This window comes from Drosophila tropicalis, unplaced genomic scaffold, assembly GCF_018151085.1.
Source record: "Drosophila tropicalis isolate 14030-0801.00 unplaced genomic scaffold, ASM1815108v1 contig_1187, whole genome shotgun sequence".
Lineage (NCBI taxonomy): Eukaryota > Metazoa > Arthropoda > Insecta > Diptera > Drosophilidae > Drosophila > Drosophila tropicalis.
The window spans coordinates 2,945,197-2,972,379 of NW_027172559.1; the positions used below are offsets into that span (position 1 = coordinate 2,945,197).

General features: G+C 35.7%; 1 protein-coding gene across 1 annotated transcript in view; it reads left to right on the plus strand.

Annotated features, from left to right (window-relative positions):
• The first annotated feature begins 1,034 nt into the window (after positions 1 to 1,034).
• Positions 1,035 to 27,183, plus strand: part of fipi (factor of interpulse interval) — a 64,155-nt gene continuing 38,006 nt past the window's right edge. The window contains exon 1 of the mRNA XM_068288942.1: positions 1,035 to 1,471. Coding sequence (XP_068145043.1) covers positions 1,429 to 1,471 — 43 coding nt within the window. The 5' untranslated portion in view covers positions 1,035 to 1,428. The remainder of the gene's footprint in view (positions 1,472 to 27,183) is intronic.

A 27,183-nucleotide genomic window follows, 5' to 3' on the forward strand; every position in this document is an offset into this window, starting at 1 on the left:
TAAGCCGTTTCACAAACATTAGACATTAAAGAAACCCTTTAAAACGTATTTCTCACTTTGAAGACCATAGGTAAGGAGAGTGTGACAAAAAACTATACAAACTTTGACGCGGTCGAAGTTAGCCCCCGCTTTGTTTTATTATTTGTTTTGAAAGTAACGGAATCAAAGAGCTTACAAAAACAACGAGAAAGACAAAGCACCAAAAAGAAAGGGAAGCAATTTGTTAGAAAAGGAAAGCATTAAGAAAAGTATATAAAAGAAAAAAGGGGAAAAAAAATGCGAGAAAGAACAAAATTGAATCCTCCTCCCTACACTCCTCATCGTTGCGTCTCTTTCTCTTTGGATTCCTCTTTGGTCTGCATTCGTGTCCTCTTTCTGCGTGAAATTCTTCCCGCGCGAGTGAGGATACCAGATCGTCTGGGAAAAACCACCTGTTGGCCCTTTGCTGAAGAAGAGATGCCATACTCGGTCAGCCAAAATCGGTTTGACGTTGGTGCGTTTTGGTTCGACTCATCGGTTCGACTCAGACCACAGCACTGCTCAGTCTTTATGGTAACTATTTCTATAACAAATTTATAGTTATATATTATGGACGACTTTATGTATAGCATTTGAGATTTTATGGTAACTATTTTTATGGTCGTTCAGTTATACTGTTATACTGTTATAATTTGCCCCTTTTACGAGAGCTGCGGCAATAGTTCTTGAGTCTTGAAAGTGACAAATATAATGTTATTGTGCAACAATCACGGACTTCGCTGATTATCTACCCCCTGACTGCTCTACGTGCCAACCTATCGCTTCTCCCATGCCCATAAAGAAGCCTGCAAAAAAGATTCGGCTGGTTTGAAACCATTTCCAGATTCTATCATATGAAAATAACCTTCCCCAAGCTTTTAGACAAAAGCTTTCGAAGTCTTGACCCCTCTTTTCGAAATGACAGTAACCCCCGCGTGTTGCTGACTCCTCCGTGGGCAACATTCTGACAACATTGAGCGGGAGAAAAATTTGTCAGTGATAAACCGAAATTTGTGCGCGTTGGTTGACTTTGGACTTCGTGCAAATTGAAGAGAACTCTGCGCTCCCTCTCTCTTTCCGGCATTCGCCTTTTAAGCTGGTCGTGAGAATTTTGTCGGCTCCGGCTACGGCTCGCGGCTCCGGCAAGTACGGCTTCGACTCCGGATCAGTGTCGTGTGTGTGTGTGTGAAAGTGTTTGTGTGTGTGTGTGTAGGTGCGGAGTGCTCTATAAACAAATTTTAAACAGCAAAACTAAGTCAAAACAATTGAAGTGAATTTTTTAGTTAAATTATTTAATTTACAACCCGCTGCCTTGACACATAGAGTGTTTATTTTTTCGCAAACGGGAATTATTAATATAAATAGCGAAATAATTCTCAATAAAAGGGAATAACAAAAAACAAGAAAGCCATGCGGCTAATTGGATTTATGCTAAATTTGGCAGCCCTAACAGGTGAGTGTAAGCTTAAGAGAATATCAGTGGACCGCGGGGCAGGGTGACGTTTTGCCATTACGTCGTCATGGACAAACTTATTTATTCTTTATTATTCAAATAGTCATTAATGGCAAAAGGGTATATTTGTGAGCCAGAAGAGTTTGCATCAAATAAAATTGACTTTCAGCTCTCTCTACAAATTTATCATCTAGAGTCATACTTTATTAAATTTACGAAATTTTGGAGTGTTTTCTTTTCGATTCTACTTTAAAAAGTCAAATGGAACTTTTTTTTGACGCTATCTTTGTTACGTTTATCTTTTAAACCGACTCATTAAATTTTATGCACGTACAACAATCGCAACTTATTTTAAAATTTTTAAGGAAAGAGTATAGAGAATCCAGCTAAAGTGGAAAGCTGGTCTGGTTCTTTTTTTGGTTTTTGCATTTTTCTCTTCTCGTTTTTGTTACGTATTTGCCCATCAATATTTGCCTTCTTTCTAGCTCAAGTGTTTCGTGACTAATAGAAAATCGATTTTACATTGTTGCATATTTAGTGTGGCAAACGAAATGAAATGAATCTTTAATCTATAAACCATTTGCCTTTCACTTTTACCCTCCGACAGCAACAACATTTAATTTTGTGCGATCAATTTCCTTACCAAACTTCAATGATAAATTCGGCATTCATTCATCGTTAAGCCTCTCCACTTCAAAAGTCCTTTTTCCTCTTTTCTGTTTGTATGCCCATCAAAAGCTTTGACGTCCCTCTGATTTTCATCATTTTTTCATTTCGGTTTTTTTTGGACCAGTCCGTTCAACACTTTTTTCCCCATTACGTACATACACACATACTTTTGACTGTCAGTGGGGCAGGATATAGCACCAGAGACCCACAGACCAGAGACACTTCAATCTGCATGCTCCACATTTATGTGGCACTGCGTTTTTTAACGCTTTACTTTATCTCCTTCTGCAAGTTTTCCTTTTTTTTTTTTTTTCTTGTACTTTATTTCTTATTTTTCCACCCCAAGCAGTACCAACAAATATTTAATTTAAATGCTGTTTCTGCTACAAGAAATCCGGGTATGATACCAAATATGATCAGACTTGTGAGAAACTCTAAACACTCAGTTAGTGACAAATTTTCTAATCTGTGCATTTGTTTGATCTCATTGATCCCACTATCTCTGATACTCGGGTACTTTAGGTTTGTGATTAGTCGAAAATGACGCACAGTTGTTTACCTAGGATCGGCTATAGGCGAAATTCTTTGATGTTAATTAAATATTCAATTACTGATACTGAATTTGATTGAGTTATTATTCAGAATAATTGTGTGTTTTTAATGAGAGGCAATTTTTGGTAGCGATCGCTGTTGAATATTAATTGGAAATTGAGATGTGAGTAAAATTTAAATATGTGCAGAGTTTAACGTTATAGTATAGTATCATGTGTAGATTTATTTATTTTATATTTTAAAATATATATGAAAACCAGTTTGTTCTTTTGATTGTATATCAAATGACCTCAGACCTTCTAGTATGTATTTAGAGGCTAAAATATTGCTAAACTCTAAGGAAAAAAATAAAATGTGTTAGATATTCAATTTCATTGAAATATCAATTAGTATTGTTGCCCATAAAATCCCTTCAAATCGCAGCCTTAATATCTAAGAATATTTATTCTTTGTGCAAGCTTCACCATTATAATATAAAAATTTGGAAAATTTTAGGGTATAACAACTTCGGTAGGTCTCTTAGAAATTTCTTTTCCATCTTCCTGTTGTTGCAGCCTTCTTTTTTTTCGCCTTTTTGACTTGTTTTTCAGAGTTTCTGTTTTTTTTTTTCTGTTGTTGTTTTGTGTCCCATTTGCGGTTTTGTTTAATTACGCATATTACTGCGCCTTCGCTCTGGCTCCTGCTCCAGTTCCAAGCCCAGTTCCTTTTGCTTTTGCTGCTGGTCCTGCTGTTGCTGTGGTCACTTACTGAAGGACAGAGAAGTAGGAGTGTGTGCCTGTGGTTGTGTGTGTGTGTGTGGATGTATGTTTGGTTGTGCTGCTCTTGAGGCTTGTCAGCGGCAGCTCCGGAACTGAAGACACCACTCCCTTACTCCCGATGTACACCTACCCCAACGCTTAGTTATAGCCCTCGTTGTGGTTGTCAAGCATTTCCGCCTGGACGGGATCGTTGTCAAGCTGGGTCTGGTGCACTTAGAGTGGCCAGCGAATTGACCAACTTGAGTTCTAAACCAAACGCCTTGTTAATTACTCCACTCGGTTTGCCAGGGATAAGTGTTTTCGGGACTCCTATCAATTTGCCAGCCAACAAAATGAGTGGTTTGAGAACGAGGTTGAAGTTCCAATCGAATGCGTTTCGTATTTACCATATTTTGCCACTAAATTCCACAAAATTAGAATCAATATGTAACTACAAAAGCCACGAAGCACGAAGAGGTTTGGGGGGGACAAGAGGCTTACGTTAATTATGTAATACAAAGCGGTTGCTGCTGGTTGGCAAATTAATGAGGGAAAAGTGTCGACACTGAATGGGCCACATTGTTGGCATCAGAGCAGCAGGAATAGAGGATACCAGAGAAGAGAAGAAGGTAGAGGTGTTGGTTGCTTGGTCGGATGGTTGGTTGAGTCACCGCTTTTGTTCTTAAATTTAAATGAAAGTAGGGGGAATGCAAATGCATTTAATTGAGGGAAAGGTCAATGTGGCATCGATTTTATGCAAAAACTGAATGAATTGCAAATAGACCTGAAATGGCGTAAAAAGAGTTACATGAAAACATTCTATAGGAGAACTATAAATAAATTTGTTGTAATCAGGTGCTTACAAGAGGATCCAGTAACCATTTAAACAATACAAATACTTTTAAGTCTGATTCTAGAAAAAACTAAGATTGGGTACGGCAAAGGTATTCAAAATAAAATATATCCTACTGGAATAAAAGATTTCCTGTGTTGTAAAGGTGATTAAATTGAAGATTTATTGTTTTAGATACATAGTAGACTTTGATTAGCATTACATTTTAAACAATTCGAATCTAAAATGCGAATATTCTCACAACTAGTCTATGATACTTTCTAGTCTGCCTGAGATGAGGTCGTTTCTCCTTTTTCTCTCTCTCTCTCTCTCTTGTGTAGATGAGATATGGTGGATGCCGCCGGTCATAGGTAGTGCCATTTGCCCATAGATTGAATTCATTCATGCCCACACATACATTGCTGGGTCGCGCATTGTCCATTCAATTGAGTTTTGCCACTTAACCCCATAGTGGCATTGTCAGTCAGCTGCCCACTCTATGGGGCAGCTAGTATATACGTAGAAATATGTACATATATACATGCATACACATGAATCCAATCCGAACCAAACTTGAAGCCGTAGCCAATCTTTGCCTCATCGCGGCGTGGCGGCATATGATAAATTGCCACTTGACTTTGCATATCATCGCTATGGCATGGCATCATGTTGTCATGTTTTCTTCGACTATATTGAATTTATTCAACATTTTGTCACAGAACTTTGACTTGTTCATGTGGCAGCAAACACTTTACCTTGACATCTTTTAAGTTCCTCACCTATTTTAGTTTTCCCCCTTTCCGTTTTATACGAAATAAAAACTAACCATTGTTGTAGTTACACTAAGAGAGAGTGTCTGTGTGTCAGAGTGGGTGTGTGTGTGTGTGGATGACTTTCCCTAACTGACATATGCAAAAGTGTCCTGTCATCTTTTCGTGCGCTGCTTCTTATACCTCTTCTCTATCTATCTTTGCTTTTTCCTTTCATTCTGCATGCATGATGTTTGCTTTTTTTTGTCACTTTGCTCTTCTTTTTTCACCATTTTTTTCTTCATGTTTTTTGTTGGTTATTATATTTTTAAATCCGACAACCACTCGCCGTTGAGTGGCTGTCAGGTGTCAGGTCTCTGTTTCTGTATGTATGTATGTGTGTGTGTGTATGTGTGTGTGTGGAAATGACACCATGTGCTACTGTTTGCTAGACAAAATGGTTGGCTTCTGAGTATGGTCCTGGGAACTGTTAAAACGAGTGCTATGCCATATATGTATGTAGATAAGGTAAAAATTTCAACGTTTTTATGTGAACAGTTATCTGCAGCAAAAAACAATCTGCCACGTCGCCTACATGAGACAGTGATGGTTTAAAATTTAATAGAAATAGCCAGGTCAAAGTATTCAAACATAATAATTGTGTCTAAAAGGTTTTTAACTGTTTCCTTTTATAAAAAAGCATTGTAATGCGATATTAATAATTCCGTAAAAGGAACAGTAAAATATTTTAACTGTGGAAACTAATATACATACATTGTAAAATCCAAACTTAAGTTATTTTTTCTTTTTTTAATTTAAATTTGTAAATGTCGGTCGAATTGGGTACTCTACTCTAAAAGTCTAGTACTGATGGGTTGTATACTCTATGTATATATATGTATGATTTTATATAAGATAAAATTTCTAAGAATTTGCAATTTACGTATTTGTTATAACAAAACACATTTCCTATTAAATGTGTAGCACAAAGCGGATTCGTTATCTACAATTTCCATTCCGAGCAAATAAGTTTCACTCATTGATACATGAACTATGACACAATCGCAGTCGAATGCTTTGGCTGCTGACATTTCAACAAATTGTTACAATAATTGACACTCACGAACCGAGTTCTACACCCCTCTACCCACCACTTGAGAGCCCACAGAAATCAAGTCAACTAGACATATATGTATGTATGTATCTATGTACATACTTACAAATTCAAATAATATAATAAACATAAATGTAGGCAAAATGTGAGTAGAGAATAAATAGGAAATCTAGAAAACAATAAAGCTTTAACGTTAACGAGAAAGAAAGAGAGGAAAAGTCTTTTGTTGGTTTTGTTTATGATTTAATAAATTGCTCATTAATTAAATGATATCTTGTTATACTCTGGCAGTAGTTCAGGTTTATTAGTTTTGTAAAGAACCTAAATAACTTCTTTGTAGATTGTATTAGAATTTATTTTAAAAAGTCTCCGAATATAACTTTAAATATTTATATGATTAATATTAAAGAAAATATAAGACAAATTTGCATAATCTCTGTAGGAAATAAATTGTACATTCGTTTTTGTGTTGCTTCACAAAGGAATAGTTTAGGTTTTGCTTTTGCAAAGGATCATTGCGACCGGAAATAAGAAAAACTCGTGCCCCAAGAAGGACATTTTACTTCTTTAACAGATAAAATATTTATATATTGATCAAAATACAGAAAATTCTTCCAATTTTGTCAGCTTTTACGTATTTTTACACGGCTATAGACTGAAACAAAATGAAATTTTTAAGTACCCTAAAATAAATAAATAAAGGAGTCCATAATTTACTTGCCAAGTACAAAAACTCCATAATCTCTGAATACTCAGAGTATCCTAGTTCTTGAAAATGAAATATTTGATCTTTTAACTCAATTACATTCTATGTGAGTTTAATTACTTTAAAATATTTATGACATGAGTTAAGAAAAACATTTCATTAAGCGTTGTTAGAGTATTAAAGCTTCGGCTGTGATAAAATCAGCCCCAGTCTCTTGTGTGTTTCTTCCATTCAAGTCACTCAAAGAAAAGAAAAAAGAAAGAGGAGGAGAAAGCTCTCTCTTTAACTGATGTTTCAATTTCTGTTGCAGCTGAAAGAGTTTATACATTTGTCATCAATTAACCTATGACCTCTGGCAAACACACACACTCACACACATACGTATGCATTCACATCTTCATTGTGACTAAGAGAATAATAGAGAACAATACATACATGAATACATTTATGTACATATATGGATGATGATTATGATGACTGCGAATGTGAGTCAAAGTCAAGGGTTAGAGCCAAATGGGTGGTTGTGGGCAATGGTGTGGGCGTGGTATAAATGCTGTAATTTATTAAATGTTAAAAAAAATTGCACAATCACAAATATTCCCTGACAAACGCACATATCTTTCAGGCGTATTTAATTGATGTTTATGCAATGCCATTAAAAAAAATTGTTTCGAAAAGCATTGGCGCAAAAACAACAAAAAACAGCGAACCGAGCAAATCTTTAACAATAATCGATTCGTTGTATATTTACTCAATAAAAAAAAAAAGAATACCAACAGCAGCAACCTCAAACATTGAACAGAAATCGGCAATTTAATCTGTGTATGTGGCCAAAGAATTTTTTGCGGCTGTTTTTTGCGCTTGTTGATTTTGTTTCGTCACAGATTTATTGATTTCGTATGGTAAAAAATATATTTTTTCAAAAATATATATAAATTTTGACAAAAAAAAATGGCAAACAAATTGCTGCAAAATGCCAAACACTTCATCAATATTTACTAATATTAATAACATAATAATATTTTCAATTCATTTTTTTTTTTTGCTTTCGATAAAGTGCGTTCAATCATGAACACAACAATGCAATTTGTTTAACAATAAAACGTGACGTTCAAATGGAAAAGTTGGGCTATTTATGCATTTCAATGCAGAAAGCACTATAGATTTTTTTACTTTTATTCTGAAAGAGTATTGGTATTGGTACATACAAAGCATTGAATGGTACACAAGAACAAATTCTTTTATTAATCTTGTTATGAAAAAGCAAAATTACATTTTTTACATTTTTTTTTTTTTACTTACTTTACAAAAATTCCTACAAATAATATCAAATATCAAATGCACACAATTTGAAAAATTACCCATTACCATTTTTTTAATGGGTTTAGCTTATTCAGTAAATCTGATTGTGAGTTACTTGTATAAGGAATAAAGAGAATATCAAATCTTGGTTATAAAGCAGATCGATAGGAGAAACATAAGAAGATTGGTTGGTTGTCTGGAAAGGTATTTCAAAAATGATTCAATTTTATGATCAACCAATTTAGCAAAAAATTTCTGAATGACAATTTCCATATAATTCTTCAATGCTTAAACTAGTTGAAAATTACAACTAAATTGCAAGAAAAAAACAAAGCTTGCCTCCCAAATGGATTATAATCCAATAATAATTATTGATAAAAATTCATCTTCGTTAAAAAAATTGTTTATATGTACATACATATATGAGAAAATTCAGAACAATTGAAGATTTGGTCTTCGTTTCATTGTTTTATTATCTATTGAATTATTAGAATTAAAGCTCAAACATTTATTTATTTGTTTGTATTTGTTAATGATATCTATTAGATATACTCACTCTGCCTTCATACCACAAGAGCTTGAGCGTGTGAAAATGCTTATTCAACAAATAAACTGACAAAAGAAACATGAGAATTCGAATGCGTGTCTAATCATCCCACAGAGATTTACTTTTGGAAATCTCAGAACAGAATTGTACATTACTATCTCCTTAACAGATTTTCGAAGGATCTCCCATGGGAGTAAATAAATTAATAATTTGGAAATACATCTTGGTTTAAGTTAAACAAATGGAATTAGCATTTTAAAAAATGTTATTAAAGTATTAAATAACATCTCAAATAGCTAAAATTTTCATTGGTTGAGGCTAATCTAATCTACAATAATGGTTGTGTTAAGAGAATCGCAGAGAATTTTCAGTGATCCTTAGTGAACTGTACCTCAAAGGGTATGCAGCAGGGTGTGTATGTGTGTGTAGTTAGTTATGAGGACAAAAAGTATTTTGCATTTTGTGGCCAATTTATGTTGGTAAGCGATTCTGGAGCAACAACAAAAAATGCATCATATATGTATGTATTGTACATAAATGCCGTTACTTATGTGCATGTGTATGCACATGTGATAATAAAAAGGCAAAGAGCGAGCGGGTCGAACCGCATAAAAAATGCATCACATAATGCCGCATGACCCGGTCGAGACATGCCCACATAACGCCCACAAAAAGAAATGATAAAAAAGCAAAATGGGAATAAAATAAATGTGAGCGTATTGTCTGTCGCTAAAAAAGAGTAAAGTAAATGAGATGGAGAAAAAAGGAGAAGAGAGGAAGTGGGAGAGAGAGAAATGGGACTGAAGAATTGGCGGAAATAAAGCGCAAAAAATAGCAACAACAAAGCTGATGAGGAAAAAACGCCAAACCGACAGTTATTATAAAACAGCAGACGTTGTAAAGTGCCAGTATGTGTGTGGGTGTGTGTGGTGTGTGTGTGTGTGTGTGCGCGCGAATGATGCTAACCTAGTTTATGACAGAGTTTAAATTATTCCTTTGTTTTTTCCACAGTTGTGTTTTTTTTTTGTTTTTGTCTACGCTCTCGATGTAGTCCTTTTGCAGAAAAAGCCAAACCCAAAGAGAAGCTTGAGTTAGAGCCAGTTACACACTCACATATGTAAATGGGTTAGCGGTTTACTGTGCATACTTCTATCTCCTCCCATCTGTGTCTGTGCGTGTGTGTGTGTTTTAATGGCGGCTTTGCCTTCATCAAGAAATTGCATATTAATCAAGTGAAGTCGGCTAAACCGCAAAAAGACTGAATCTCTAATGTCCCAACAACGAATTGTGTATACTCCATAACTAGCAATAACAGCTCCTTAAAGTAGGCAACGGAATTCCTTTTTTGTTTGAAATAATATATTGTCAACTCATGTATGCAAAGAAAATTTGAAGGATTCCCATTTAAAGGCAATATTTTATGACATTTCATCATCACTTTAGGTAATACATAGAAAGGGCTTATAATGGATGAACCTAATGAGACACCATAATGCCAATGGAGCATTTGTTGCTCCCTGGTCCTATAAAAAGGTCTAGCCAAAAGCCATATAAGAATAACAGTCTGCATGGAGCTATGTAACAAACACAAATTGCCTGTCATATGTGCGCTTTTGTCTAACGAGCTACGCAAAAGCCATGAAACTTACCAATTTGTCGGTCTTCTGCTTCACACACCAACGCACGTCCCCTGCCCCCTCTACAAAACAAAAGAAAAAAAAAAAAAAAAAAACGAAAGAAGCAGCAAATAATGTGTGGTCCAGCAGAAGGCAGCTGATAAATCGAGTGACTGGCCTCAGGAGGACATTGGCAACACTAGCAACAACCATTACCACTGACAATTGAATTTATTGAGCTGAGGTCTATCAATCAGTAAATGCGAACCTCACATTCTGCCTCCGGGCTTGCGGTTACTTCATGTTTTGCCCAGCACAGTCGTCGGTTGGTTGGGTGGGTGGCTTGGCTGGGGCGGTGCTGTGTTCAGTTAGTGTCATGTAATGACAAAGTCGTAAGAAAAGTTGCCCAGAGCAATACAAAGTCTGGACAGTATCTAAAAAGTGCACCATTACTCGATTTACATATACATAGGTATAAAAAGAAACAGGAATAAAAATGAAGCCCAATTTGAAATGAAATTAAAACGAACAAGGCAATGAAATTAAAAAGAAAGGAACTAAATACAAAAAGAAAATGTAATGAAATTTCAATTGGCCTTAGTTATTTAAAAAGATTCGACTGAATTGCTGAAAACAGAATTGGAAAAGGTAATTAAAATGTATGTATGTACATGGTAATGAATGAAAATTTCAGTAACAATTAAGTCATATTAATTATGGATTACAAAAAGTGACTTCATCCGTATCAGTCACAGACTCAAAAATATTTTATTTTGTTTCTTAAGCGAAGACTAGTTTGTAAATATAAATTAATAAGTGAATAAACTTTTCGACGAAAGACCTTTAGGCCGGACCGATTAAACGTAATCGAAAAATGAAATGGGGGAACTATTCCCTTTAGATTATGGTATATGCGAAACAAGTATTCAGTGTTCTTAGAAGAATTTTTAACTTTTCTTTTTCTTTGTAACTTAAAAAATGGTTACTAACGAGATTTAACAATACGTTCTAAATCTCAAATAGTTTATTGGATACCTATCTGATTCATTATACATCACCTTGAATGGAAACTAAGTGTGGTAATTATAACATTAAAAAATCCTGGAAAATAAATAAAGGGATCTTTCTCTGCTTATTTTAGGCATATTAAATGATGTTATGAAAATCATATGGCAGCAGTTTAGTACCAATTACTGTATAATTCATGATACCATCAATAATCTGTGAGCCACTGTGCTTTCGAGCGTAAAACTAAGTAGAATTGTAGAGCTAAAGGTGTTGTTATATACCTTATTAAAATTGCAAAAAGAGTTTTCGCACCTTTTTTTATTGTAATTTTTTGTATACAACAGGTAATTGTGCATAAGTTATGCAAAAAGGTGCAAGTACCCAAAAACCTAAAGACCGTTTTGGCAAGCTATTAGAAGATGGACATATCAGCACACACACCCACTCCCTCAGACAGTTTGCCAGTGTCCCGGAAGCTGGAGCCCTCAACTCGGATACAAGCTTGTTTGCCCTTCCCTTCAATAGTCCCACTTGACCCAGTTTTCTTAGCCACTTGTTTAGTCATAACTATATAAGTGCCCTTGCTGTTGATTTTGCGGGCAATATTGGTGTAACAAAGTTATAAACTAAATATTTAATGAATTGGATTAGCTTACGAGCTTAGACCAAAAAGTTAAGTCTAATTAAATGCGGCCGAAACTGTTTCTCAAGGCAATTTATCAGTTTTAATGACTTGTCTGTTGACTGGCAAAATCTAATGCAATTGAAAAGTTTCAACGTGAAACACGACAACAGAACCACAAAACTGTACAAACGGCAAAGCAAGTCAGTCAGCTAGTGTCTGGGAGTCAGTCAGAGTCAGGGAGTCGGTGAAGGAAGCATCATCATCAATGCAGCTCAAATGGAGCGTAGCCATGTGCCATGCGAAATGAAACAAACAGCACGTTCCTCTGGCTTCCAAATTCAATTTGTCAAAAAATACAAGATGGTGTATGGGAAAAGGAGCGGTATTCCTCTGTCAGTTTCTCACTCCCTTCCTGTGTCTCTCTCTCTCTATCTCTTTGAATGCTTGCTTAATTCCTCCTTCAAAATGCTCTTCAAATGTGACGAGACTAAACAACACGCAAGGAAAAATGTTGCCAAACAAAAAAAAAAACAGTAAAGAATGAAAGGAAAGGAAAGGAAGTTAAAGAAGGAACACTAAAATATCATTTCTTGCCTGCACGTGAACAGTTAATAAATGCCAGAGCCAGAGGACAACAAATGCATTGAAGGATGCTCCAGTGCGTGCTGCAATTACAGTTTCGATTCCACTCCCTATTTCAAAGGTCTTGGTAGGGAAAAATTGAAGCCAAAAAGCGCCATCATTATGACTTATTGTTTGCTCAAGTGTTCACATGGCGTATGAGTAACGCAAGTAATGGGGGACAAATTAAAGGGGAAAACAATGAGTGGCAACCCTTAGAATTTTTCTAAAAATTACAATTGTTTTCAGAAAGAAGCTTGAACTACTTTCATTCATCAATGTCCCCCCTTATTCGGCTGTCGATTGCCAACTATTTAGTTTGTCTACTCGACTTTAATAGCTTCTTAAACAGAAAAAAATTCTACTATAAGGTAAATGTAGAGCGGATTTTGATGACTACACGTCTTTAGAATAGCTCTCAACTTCAAACAACCACTAAAGATCAATTTCGTTGCAATTTAAAAATGCATTTAACTCAGTCAGTTTCCCCTTAGCTACACCTTCCACTATGCTGCCCCCGCTTCAAACCTCTTCAGCCGGTCTTCACTCAACTTGCAGCTCATAAAACTATTGAGGCGTCCCCAAAGGAGAACGTCGATGCTCAGCCCGAAACGAGTTGAAGAAGCAAAAACCTTTCAAACTTCTTATGACTTCAGAGGGAAAAAAACTTTCGCTGTTGAATAACAATAAGCTGTGAAATGGGAAATGCTTGCCGGCTTATGTCGATGTGCGTGTGTATTTGTGTGGGTGTAAGGTGTAACTGTGTGTATGTGTGTAGAAAGTGGCTGCTGAAGATTGGCACTGGGAGGTTGCTTTTGCTAAATGGCTTTCTAGATAAGAGTAAAGGTAGCCGCCTGGCAATTCCATTGAGTTTATCTAGTCCAAAACAGTGCAAAGGTAACTGTAGGAAAATGATAGCTATGAAATGTGTGTGTGTGTGTGCAAAATAAACCTTCTTTTACCAACATGCCACATAAATTTAGCAAAAACAAAAATAAGATTGAGAAAGACAGGCTGAATGTTTTTTTCCTCTCTTTTATTTTTATTAATTATTACCCAAAGGCGTAAGCTTAAATCTTAATTCTTTCTTAAGTTGAACTTACTAACGAGACCTTGATCTATCTCAGTTCAGGCATCTTTCAATACAATTTCAACTATATACATATATAGTTCTTAACTTCTTTTTAAAACCAAAATTGTTCTTAAACTTGTTATCAAATCAAACTTTTGCTTTTGTTTATTAAATTTTGTTATTGTTTATTTCCCATAAAAAGTGATGAAGAATTTAACAAAATATTATATTTTTCTGTTTGGTCATAAGTTTATCAAAAATTTGTGGGTTCTTAAAAAAAGTTTTTTTGAAAACAAACTTTGAAAATAATTTTCGTTTTTGGAGGGAGAAGGATTGGGTCGTGCTCCTTTTTTGAGATGATTTATAATTTACTTGTCCTTGGGGTCTTGTGAAAATGTCCCTCTGTTTCTGTTGTGGTCAAGGTTGTTTTGTTGTATGCGTTCTTGTTCTTTGGAAGAAAGGTTTCTTTTCTTTGTTTGGCTCGTAATTAGAAAACTGCAAACAGCATCATGGACTGTGAGAATAAGAGAGAGAACGAAAGAGAAGTGGGGAAGAAAGGACGACAAATAAAATAAAATTTACATTTCACTCTAATACTTCTGGCCCGCCTGTCATTTGCACTCAGCCATCTGGGCGGACGGAACTGCCGGCGCATTGCATTTTTGCATTAAACTCGCTCTATCTCGCTCTCACTCTCTCTCTCTAAAGTCTACTTCACGTTACTTCTAGTTGTACATTTTCATTTTCAACACAAAGTTTTTGTTTTATTACCCCGAGGACACACGAACAAGACTTTGTAACTTACAAGCCAAATAACAAGTTGGCCAGGAGAGACGAACTAACCAACATTCAACTCTGGGACTGGGACTGAAACTGGAACTGAGACTGAGTCTTGGACGTGGGCCTGGGCTAGAGTTGTTAAAGTTGGATTTGATAATAAAATTACTTTTGCTGCTGCAGCGTTGTTGTGCTCTGAGTAAGTCCATAAGTCTCTCTCCACTTGGCCCAGTTTGCGAGCGTGACTTTGTAATGATGCTGCTGGGCATAAAGGGATAACGTATACTGAGTGCAGAGCAGTGAAATCAATCATGTTGGTTGTATACTGTTGAAGTTCTTGAGATGAAATCAAATATGAAACATCTATGATATGCAATTAGTAGCATTATATTTGCATCGCAAATGGCTTTGGCGCTCCAGTATGCCATGCAAATCCCATGGTGTACTTAATCTTGCCCATTATGCAAAGATGGCCAGATGTACTCTCAAAATGTAGATGGCTTGTGTATTAGTTAATGAACTAGCTACTCAGTGATTACATCATGACTCATTAATATAGCAATGAGTAACTACTAAGAGTAGCAAGTCGTTGCATCTTCGAATTAATTATCTTATAACGCAGCTCATCAAAGATGCTCGCATCAGATATTTAAATTGCATTGCAATATTTTATTAAAGTTTTAGGCAATATGAAGAGTAGAATGTCAATATTATTAAATATTTCCTGCTGGTTGTTAACACTTGCAAATCAGATGAAAATGTTCAATGTGTTTCAATATGCCTTTCTTTAGCAAAAGTGGAACCGGGTGGGAAATGCGCTTAATGTGTTGAACTGTCGAACAAAAGTTTCCAAAGTGTAGCATACTTTTTTGGTATGGCAAAGGCGATTGGCATTTATGAAGTGGTGCTACTGCATGGATTGATGATTGAAGTGCTTGCTGCAGATGTACTTCCTGCAGTTATTGTACTCGTGTATGTCTACATAATAGAGGGAAGGCCCTCTCCAACCATTAGGCTGTGCTTTGCCCTCATGTCCATGTCAATCAGCAGGTGTACTGTCCTGTGTGCGGGTGTGTGAGCGTACTGCCATTCACTGCTTTGTTTGTCCAGTACATTGGACGACAATTCACTTAAAAGAGCTCGTTGCGTAACATCTACCGACTAGTTCATCTCCCAATTTTTTCCTCTTTCTCGCCTTGCTTCAGCCATTGCAACATGCTCATGCCGTACGTTTTATGCCGGCTGCTTTGTAAAATTGTTGTCCAAAAATGCATAACAATGACGAAGCACAGGGCAACGGCAACACAGCGAGTTGTAGAAGTAGAAGTAGCACTTAAAAGCAGCAGCATCAGAAGAAGGTACAAAGAACGTGAGCACTTAAAGCAATTCAACTAACCGCTTAAAGGCCTGCTGACCAATCCCATTTCATCCACATACACACTCCCATGGTTATTGTCTATGCATGCAATTTTCACTTTGCTCGAACGCGTATTCGATGTGAAATATGCACACGCTTAAATTGTTAATCATACGCAACGTGGGCCAAGCATGAGACTCGGTGCCAGGGCCAGTGCCAACAACCGCCATTTCCTCTCGCGCATAAACAATGACAAAGAGTGCAAAAAGAGTGTGACAGAGAGAAAGAATGTGAGAGAGATAGAAAGAGAAGGGGTGTTCCGGCTACTATATACACTCAGAGAAATTACATAAATATAATATGCATGAAACAGCAAAGAGTTGAGAAACGTTAAGGATACATCTGCAAATGGACGACTAAGGAAAATTAAAGGCTTATGGCTATCATGGATGAGGACAAATAAACTCCAATGAACAACGAATTTTATCGGTGAAATTGACTTAGTTTTACTAATAATCTTTATCTTCTTAGCTTTAATTTAAGTTTATATTTCAAGTTGTTGAATACAAAACAAAAGAAAAAAAACCTATATATAAAATGGCTAACGCCCCCACAGAAACCTCAATGAATCAAAATCAAAATACAATTTTAAGCAGCTTAGAGAGGCAGCCAACTGAAATGTAATTAAATACAGAAGCTTTCAAACAAACATAAGCAAACATAAACAAGAAAACCAATATATATGTGCAATATGCATAGAAGTACATATATAACAGGTATATATAATTGGATTTATGTGTGTATGTATGGTATTTAAGCGAGCTAATAAGTTAGTTTATTTATTTGATCTATTCAAGCATATGAAAGAGCGTGAAAATATTAATTGACAGAGTGTTGAATAGATTTTGCTCTCGTTTCCACTCAGTAAACTGACCGCAAAAGTTTTTGTGATTATATCAAAGCTCTGTATATATGTGTGTGTGTTTATATATGCACACATAAGTGTTCGTATAACTAATATATTGTTTGTAACAGAATGTGTAACAGGCACTTTGCATTATTTCCTAATTAAAGTTTAATTAGTTGACCAAACTTGTACATAATACATCTCATACCGATTGCCATAGAAATGGTAATAATAATGGCAAGGGCAAAGGCATCCAACCACATCAGCAACTAACCATGACCACAACCCTTGGAAATGTTAGCGAAAATGTCAAAATGTGTCAAATCGTAAATGATGTTGGGAATGAGAATGGCAGAGGCTGCAAAACCAACTCTGAAAACCACAGTCATCCCACTGGATATGGAGAATTTGAAAGAGATTCTCTATCTCTTTCTCTCTCTCTCTTGAATTTGGTTTGCAATTTGTGTCTAATTAGAGCGCATACACAAAATTCATGCTTTAAAAGGTAAATTTCATCAATGCCATCAAAAGTTATAGAGAATGCTCTTTTATGTCTTAACTAGTTAGTCATACAATTAATTTAAGGACATTTTATCTACGGTCTAGACTGAACGCTCCTGCTGCGATGCGCTCAATTAGGGGGTGCAATGAACTTGCTCACTTTCACTGTAATGGCTGTAATCAGCCATGGGTTTAACGACATTAGGGCTAGGAGCTTCGAACTTTGTCAACGCCAAGAAAGAAATGCCACTGTCCGGCTAAAAAGTTTCTCATGGCTATAGCCTAATGAGACGTCGAGTTGAAACATCAAAGCTTCAGCAGCGTGAATACAGAATATGCTAATAATTGTGGGCACGATTAACCCTCATCAAAGGCGAAACTTTTCCTCAAACGATGCGGATGAATAGTTTATGAACAAAAAGGAAAAGAAAAATTGCCATAGTAAAAGGTGACGATGGTAAACTCAGTCAGAAGTACCAAATGAATATGAATGACTTACTACTTTAAGAAAAATTTTGATTTGTTTTTGGATTAAGATAAGTTGCTTTTTTTGTTTTGTTTGGCAAGCCAAGTAATAAGTTACAATGTTAAAAAGAAAAAGTTCATATGTGAACTTTGCATTAATATAGTATTTAATATTAGTTGTAAAAGGAATTTATTTCAAAGGTATCAGCATTTTCATGATTAGTCAAAAAAGTCAACTAACAAATCAAATCTCAAGTCAAATACCCAAAATGAAATGACCATGATAGAAATTTAATTTAATAATTTAATAAAAATTTAATAAATAAATTTCGTTAGGGTATCTAAACATGTTAAGGCACACAACATTGCTTACCAATTAATAAATAAATATCAGATGTCACCAACACTAACAGCTGGGAACTAAGATCATTCTGCAGCATTTAAAAATTAAAACAAATTTTCATCAACAGCATTTGTAACTAATTAAAAATTAATCGAGTTCATTTTTTTGATGAGGTTCTCAGGTCTGTTTTTGAAGTAAATGCAATAAGCAATTCTTTCATCCATTCTTTTGTGAGTTAATGCCCTTTGTGCGTTAACTTTTTGACGCCATCTCTTGAAAAACGTTCATGGCTCGCAATGGCAGGTGTGAAATGTAAATGCGCTAAAGTTCTGTTGACTGTCGGCTATGCACATATACATACACACACATCGCAAACACACATTCGCATGTACATAAAGAGCTCGTCGTTTACCTTTTGCCAACTTTAATTACTTTGGGAAAAGTTAAAGGCACATGCGAGGTGACGTCTAACTTTTTAATTAGTTGCCCGCCTGGCTTCATTCGCATTCGTACTTCCCATTTGGTGCCTTCAAAGCAATCATCGCAGGATTCCAGGACCAACTCAACGGCAATCGGCACAGGCACGCAACTAAACAGGAAGCAACTGAGGAAGAGGTCTTGTTTAACATGCTGTTAACATGCAAATCGGAAAAATGCAAGGCAAGCAAATATGTAATAATAATAATTGAAGTCACTTTTTTGTCAGCACCTGTCGATATAATCGGACAACCAGAAAGGACATAAGGAGAAATTGTTATTCTCTTTGCCCTCTCTTTCTCTCCTTCTTTCTCGCCGTTTGACTATATTTCGATGTCGGTAATCTTAATCAGGTCGGGGTTATGCATGAGTTCTTGGTCCATTGGAGGTCCTTGGGCTGCTTTCGTATGTAAACTCATTTCGCCAAACCTGCTAATTTACTTCAACCAGTCAGCCAGCCAACCACCCAGTCGTATAGCCAAACCACTGATCATTATTGGATTTTGTGGGCAAAAGTCGAACGCCGTGTGCGTATTGTAGGCGTATGGGCGTGTCTCAGCTGAATATAAATAAGCCTTAACTTCACCTGCCATCGTGCGATAGCATACTATGGCACTATAACATAGCTGTTTCAGGCAACAAATTGCATGTTAATACTAAAAACTTCAAGACGAAGTTGGCAAAAGAAACCTGATTTAGCTTTAACTATAGACTATGTGGGCCTTGAATAATATTGAAACATCGTTTTTCTCCAGCTCTTTGGATTCATTTGGGAAGCATTTGATGTCTGGCTTTCAGTATAAAGGTGCGTACGTGTGTGGTGTGCGATTCAGTGGGATTTAATGCCAGTCAATCAATCAGCCATTCAGGCCATTTAGTCAGTCTATCAATCAATAAGGGCACAAGGAACGTGATATCCATTCTAAAACAGTTTAACGCATTTTCAATGCATTACCCTTTACGAGTAAATTTAAGTTCAACTCATTTCGAGTTCAATTCGGTTTAACTTTTAGCTTAACTCTGACTTAAGTGCAAATTATGAAGCAATTTTGTGTTCTCTACTCTAAAATCTGTGTGTCATAGTCAAATGCTTGCTTCCAGCACTTTTTCCCAAAAGTATCCAAAAACTCTTACCCCAGGGAAAAGTAAAAAAAAAAAAAATCTTTTTAACACACACACACACAAAGACAAGTGTCCCACAAAATGCGGTGATGTGCGATATGCACATTGCACTTGGCTTTCACAAAGGAAGAAAATTTAATAATAAAAAAAGAAAGAAGCGAATTAAAATTTTCAATTACAATATTAAACACCCTAGTAATTTATTATTTTCGTGGAAATAATATTAGCAGAAAATTATATTAGCAGAATAATAATTTCACGGCATTATTTTCTTTAGGTTTTTTGTTAGAAGCTTCTATTCTATTATTGCTTTTTAAGATGACTTCATCGTTCGAAGTTCTGTGTTATGGCTTAATCAAAGCAATTTTCACTAAAAACTAAATCCTTAGAATAGGTTGGAAATCATCATTAAATCATAATATTTAATGTGTCGCAAAAAGAGAAACTAAATATTACATGTCTGCTGTTGGAAGAGTATACGGATGTGTGAAATAAGTGTATGTCAACGACAGTAGAATTTAGATTGAAGAAATGGTTATATAGATAGATAAGGGGTTAGAAAAGTGTTAGCAGGGGAATATGCAATTGAAATGGCATTAACATTTAGCAAATGGCAATGTCATAAGATACGAGATACGAGAGGAAGAGCGGGGTAGAGCAGCAGCTGCACTTTGCCAAAATCAAACAATTCTACGTTGAACGTCTGCGAAAATTGCACGTCTCCAGGAGTAGAACTTCAAGCTGTAGTTCCCAGTCTTAGCTACCAGTTGAAGTGTGTGTGAGTGTGAGTGTGTATGTGTGTGTGTGTGTGAGTGTGCCAAGCACGTTTTGTTCGATTCGTTTCGTTGCATTTCATTTGATTTGCTGCCTCAATTGCGCACTTTTATGCTACTGCTGCGGTCCATCCAAATCAAATAGTCAGCTTGCTTCTAGCTTTTGCCATCTCTGTCTTGCTTCTTTTATCTCTATGCCTTTTGCGAATATTGAGTTTTAATTTCCGCCGTCGACATCTGGCTGCCGCAGGATATTAAAAATGAGTTGCATTTTTCTCACCACACAGAAATGAGAGAAGGAATCTAAGAAAAGAATCTTTTGCAGTCATTCCATTTGCATTTTGTTTGGGCAGTTGCTTAATGAACTTAAATGTTTGGGTTGCTTCTAGCATTTTGTATTTTTTTTGATAACCCTCTTTGAACAAACTTTCTACCTGAAGAATTTTAAATGGATTTTGGTTTTTGGCATCATTAAGAGTTGAGCAACATTTTTGCTTTGAAACTGACCACCAAAACCATTATTTAAAGGGGGAAAAGGTAGCTATAAAATATGCTAACATTCTCCACGGTAGCCCACAACAACTACGGAAGCAGCAATATGAAACAGCTTTTACTCCAGCATTGCGTATACGTAACATATTGCTTCTTCTTCATCACTCGAGCTTATTTAAATGTATTTATGCAAGGGCAGCACCAGAAGAGCACAACAAAAACACCACTAAAGCAAAAGCAACAAAAATCTTTTTGGCATCAACAGCAGCAGCAGCAGCAGCAAAAGTAGTAGCAGCGGCGGTCCCATTCAACAAATTGTCAAAAGCTGCTTAGGTGAAGGTAAGTTAAAAGCCACAACAAAGAAAAAGGTAGAGTGGGTAAGGGCAGCAGATGATTTTCATGGAAATTACATTGATTGCAAAAATGTTTGATTTTGATCCTAAAAATATATTTTAAAAAACGAGAAAACATTTTTGTTTTTTTATCCTATTAAGAGTCATATCTTTTTTCTCTAGCAGAAATCAATAAGGAAGTTTTCCTTGTGCTGGTAACATTTCTATAAATATTTATTATTTGTGATAAGAACTTAAAATAAATGGATATTAACAACAATAAGGTACAGTAGTAGCAGTCAGTGTGGCTGTGGCTGTTTGTGCCTAGTGAGCTTGAAACTGTCTAACAGCTTGGAAATAGTTGGCCACATTACACGGGGCGTATACGCAATACTGTTCTTGTTGCTGGTGCTGCTGTTCGAGGCTAATGGCTTGTTGTTGTCCTTGTCTTCTTCTTTTCCATTCGAGTAGATGCAACAAATGCTGCAAATGAGCTGACAGTGGGTTATGATAGTGCAAAGTAATACACACACACATACATAGAGATAACTTAGTATCAGGGTGCGGTCCGGGTTCAATTAAACTGCCAGCCATTAGTGCTCATATATCCCTAGTCATTATGGTTATGGCTTATGCATCGCCTTAGCACATACTTCATTTTCCACAATTCACAGTCGCATTTTCATTTAATTACGCTAGAAAGGGCTTTACTGAGCTCACACACACACACTCACACATACTCTGACACAAACCTAACAATTGCACATTGTATTATATGGCTGAAAGGTTTTTCGCAGTCATTCATTAGGGAAAATGTGTGTGCAGCATTGTGGGGAAAGGCAAAGGTGAGAATATGCCGTCAAGTACTTGGAAAAGTTACTTAGACTCTTGCATTGTACCCCAGACGCAGCACCGTGGATGTCTCAAAAACAGCCAGCATAAGTTACAAGTTAGATGTTTGTCTAAAGTACTATCAATGTTTCTTAAAATTTTTCTAATTTTGTATAAGCATTAGAGAATATTAAATACAGAAGGAGCTTCTACTCTAAAAAAATAAATTTTCATTAAGCTAACGTGACTTACGTTGAAAGTACAAATTTTCTCTCGATATTGGTAGGTGACATTCAAGTAAAATAATTTACCGCACTTACAACCATTAAATAAATAAAATTTGTATATTCTTACCACTGTGCCAACGTCAAAAAAGGGCAACTTATTGTCATTGTTTTCTTTTTGTTTATGGTTTTTAAGTGTCTGATATATTGGGAAAGTTGGTTTTCTCCCTTTACCTTTGGGTGTGTTAGTTTCAAGTGCATGCAAATGAAGCAAACTTTGTCTTACAGTGCACTTGCACTTATTTACTTCATAGTGTGTGACAGCGTGTCCGGAAAGAGCCTGGCGCTCCTTAATCACATGCTATTGCTAAATTATTCTCTTTAAGCAATGTGGTGTAAATGGCTTTTGTCACTGGATGTCCACTAATTGCCTAAAATATTTAAACTGAATACTTTTCATCCTTTTTGCCTAGTCTGCGACTGTGGTGCATGCCTGTGTGTTGTTGTTTTGGTATTTTAAATTTGATTGCACAGGTAAATATTTGCACACACCGTATAAGCTAAAATTGGGACAAGGGAACAAGGGCGGATGATGGGGAAAAGGATCACGCGGCATGCAGCATGTTGTATGTGGTTTTTACGGTTTTGTGTTTTGTGCGCAGAGCTTTCCTTTTTATTGCATTTTGCTGGTGTTGTTGTTTTCGTTTGGATGTTGGTGCTCTGTAGTCGGCAGAAAGTGGCTTAACTTTTAGACAAAAACCCCATTTTGGCTATAACAACAACAACAACCATAACAAGAACAACCAGAAAATGCATTTTAGGCTCTCTATCTCAAAGCAACAGCAACAGTTCCCATCAACGAGCATGGTCTGCTATTTGCATGTTTTTGTTCGTTTGAATAAAATGGGGAGGCAAAAAAATCAATAAAATCAACATCAAATATTTTCTGCATTCAGAGCAAAAACCAACTCAACACCCGGAACATAAAATATGTAAAAGCCAACCGTGCCGCGTAAATGCGGCAGATTTATTTTTATGCAATATGCCCTCCAACCATGCCGCACAGTGTAAAACACCACCTGAGCTCTATCTGGCCTTGTTCCGTGTAACCACAGATATGCCCTGCAAAAAATAAAATGAAATATATATATGTAACTATACATATTTATATATTCGCAAAATATCCTTTCAATGATTTAAATAGGAAAGGAGAATATATTTACAGTTTTGGATATTGATAACGTAAACTTTGTTCTCTTTTATGTTTGGGTTTTATTTTTGAAAAAATTTATAAATTTAAGAAAATTGGGTAATATTCTCTTAATTGCATTAAAAAAGCTTAAATTATTATGCATTTTTAAATATAACAAATTTTTACTATATATTATTTGTAAAGAATAAAATATTCATTTGGGATTAAGATGCAACTAAAATACTCAAAAACTGTTCTATATGAAGATTTTCATTGAAAAGAAATTTAAATAGGATTTAAATATTGAAATAAAATAAAAGTTTGCATAAGACTCTCCATTTTTATTCACCTATCACCCACACCTATATAAATTGAATAGTGATGCCAGCAGTTATGCAAACTTTTACAGTTCTTTTCGTAAAAGTATTGCCAAAAAAACAAACAAACAAAAAAAAAAAAAAAAAACTATTTTGCCATTTATTCGGTTTGTTTATTTGTTGTTGCCCTAGTTAGATAGACATCCTGGATATAGGATTTTATTTCGTTATTTTGAGGAAAACTTTCTGACTAAATGCATTTTTTACGCTCGAAACACGCTAGGCGCGGTTAAATGGTCCAAACGGCTTTTACATCCACATCACAGGCAATAAAACCAAATCGTATTCGAAAAAGCTGCATTGATCAAAATTTATGTGAATTTTATCAAGTGTTTACCAGCAGAGCAAAACAACAACAGAAGAAATACTAAAACCTATATGAATCTTCTAAAGCAATGTTTGCTGCATGCAGACAGTTAGATAAGCGCACAACGCTACGTATGCGTAATAAATATACTACATTCATATAAAACGGGCCTGTCTCTCGGTTGCCAAAGTGACTATCTGTCTGACTGTCGGGCTGTCTGTCAGACTTCTACACGACGACTGATGCTTATTGTTTTTCGCTCAGCTTAGGTATGTGTTGTGCTTATCAAACCGTGTGGAAAAGTATGAACAAGTATTTAAAATTTTGCTCGGCTCTTGGCACGTGCTTGGAGCTTAAGTGTACACAAAGTTTTTGGCATGTGACAGGCAGTCTCAAAGAGCAAAATGACGGGGAAAATGGTAGGAGGTACCAAAGAGCAGGCAAACAGACCGTGTAAATAATGACTTAGGCCCGAACACCTTGCAAAATTTTTGTTTAACTTTCACCTCTAAGGTGAAAAACAGTCAATTAAATTTTTCGTAATGACTCCAGAGATAGAAATAAACACCCAAAGGATTAATGACTAAAATATACATATGAAATATGTTGCATTTTTCAAATTCCTTAAACTGTATCACCATATTATTTTTTTCTTGATAAATTCTTTTGGTTGATGCCAGCAAACTGAATGGAGATGAATTTAAAAGACAATGCGCCTGCTTGTCCATGCTGTTTGTTGTTTCACATGCTCGACTCCATTAACAATATGTTTTTCTTTAACATCAACGACAACAGCAGTAGGAAAAACAGACACTCCATATATCCGGGGCAAGAAGAGTTCTCTGGAAACATGTCGCTTCAATTTTGTGTCTATGTGACGATGCCATGCCATTGCCATGTTTGCGGTTACCAGCCACGCCTCTTTACCTCCACCAAGCATACAGAAACAAAAAAAAACAAAAAAACACCAAAATTGGATGGCAAATTAAGTCCCCCGAAGCTTTGGTAAAACTTCGCTGTTGTGACAATATGCGTTTCGTTTATTTTGTCAGTCGGAAAAGCCTGTGTCTGAGTATGTTGTATGTGTGTGATCATTTGGAAAATTTTAAATATTTGTTTTTACAATAATTGTAACCTTTGCACTTAACCATGCATATGTAATATAATAGAACAAGTTTCGTTTCACTTTCAAGATGGTGTGCGCCATTTTTTGTAAAATAATTGCCTACTTTTCTGGGCCTAACTAGAAGGACTAACTTCAATAACCTTAAATTGCAATATTTGGTAATATAAATAATGCTTGGTAGACCTTCATATTAAAGGTTAGTAAGTTATCTATATATAAATAAAACCTCAAATTTCATTGTTCTCTGCGTTTTTCTTTCAGTGTAGTAACGTTTTAGTGGCTACCAGATTTCTGCCTCAATAGTCATTTGGCTTTTTGGTCTAATTTAAGTGGCAAAACATCAAAGTGTCGAGCTTGGAGCTTGTTGAGATTTTCCAGGCCCAACAGCCAAACTGTAGCAAGACTAAGTGGCCGCTAGTTGTGTTTTGCCTTCCATTCCCTGCAACTACTAACAGCGGCAATTTAGGAGACTTGTTATGTAGGACAGTGGGGACACAAATGGGTAACATACATTCACACACACACACACACATACTAGAAAAAGACACACATATACATATATATGGTCTCTTAAATTTAAGCTTCAAATGTAGATAAGCCAAAAACCACAGAGAGCTAAAAAAAGAATGAAATTTGTTGTCTACTTGCCAAATGTTTGGGCCATACTTTAAGGCTTACTTAGGAAGATAGAAGATTTTTCATTTAAATTTTTGGATAGATATTTTATGGGGAAATGCATTTTACTCTTTGGCACAGTTGGCTGCATCTTATATCCCACATGATCTAAGCCACAATTACGCTCAAGTGCGTTCCCTAGATTGCAATTGCATCTTAAGTTTAGGCAAGAAAAAACATAAAAAAAATTTCCAAATTTTTTCAGTTGCCAAAAATACACAAAATAGAGGAAGTCACAAAAGAAGGCAATAAATTTCGTATGCATAAATAAGGCGACAGTAACGACTTGAGATAGGGACTAAAAATCAGGATGTGGATACTACCTACTTCTAACGACTGGAGACCGACAGGAAGTTGCGTAAGGACTCTCTTGCTCTGCATGAATTGCTGCAAAGATATATGCAAGTTTCTTCTTTTGTTGCGACATAAAGCAAATGTCACACATCATAAAGTTTTAGTAACATTTTGTTAGCTAAGTACTTAGAGACCTAAGAAAATTGGCACCCTTAAGAAAAAGGCAAACTAATTGCATTTCATTTTGCAGAAAAAGAAACAAAAAAATCAACAAAAAAATTACAAATCTTTTTGTGTAGTTTTAATTAGAAATATTTTTCACTAACAAATAACAAATTCTTTTTGTATACTTAGGCAAAGTGCCAACTGCATTGGCAAGTTATTTTGTATTTGTTGAATTTTTTTTTTTTTTGCACACTCACACTGGTCTGTCGCTTAAGTATAAAGAATGGCAAAAAGAACTGCAAACAGAAACAAATAAAGTTTTTTCTCTTAAACTTTTCAATTGAAAGAAGACGACAAACTGTAAGTTTTTCATATAAGAGTTTGTTGCTGTTTGAAAAATTGTTGTTTAGACATTTAATACTTTGGGATATGTTGCTTAATTAAATTCACTAAATGAGCTCAGCTCACGTACACGCCATGATGTCAGGGTAAGTACTCAGAAGCAATTAGTTTAACTATGATAGATGGCAAACTTTTTATGTCATTGTCAGTTAGTTAGGCAAACTATTTGCCAAAGTTTCCTTAGCTTACACTCCTTTGAAAAATGTCGAGTACTCATACGATATGTTGTCTAGATACAATCACAAGCACACACACCAACACACACACGTAGACATGGGGATGGTTTTGCTAATTTAAATATTTTGTGGTTTCAACTGACAACCACTCAAAAAAAAAATAACAACAACAACAGCAGCAACCACAACAACAACAACAACAACAACACAACACAAAAAGCAACAAGAAATTTTTATTAAAATACCT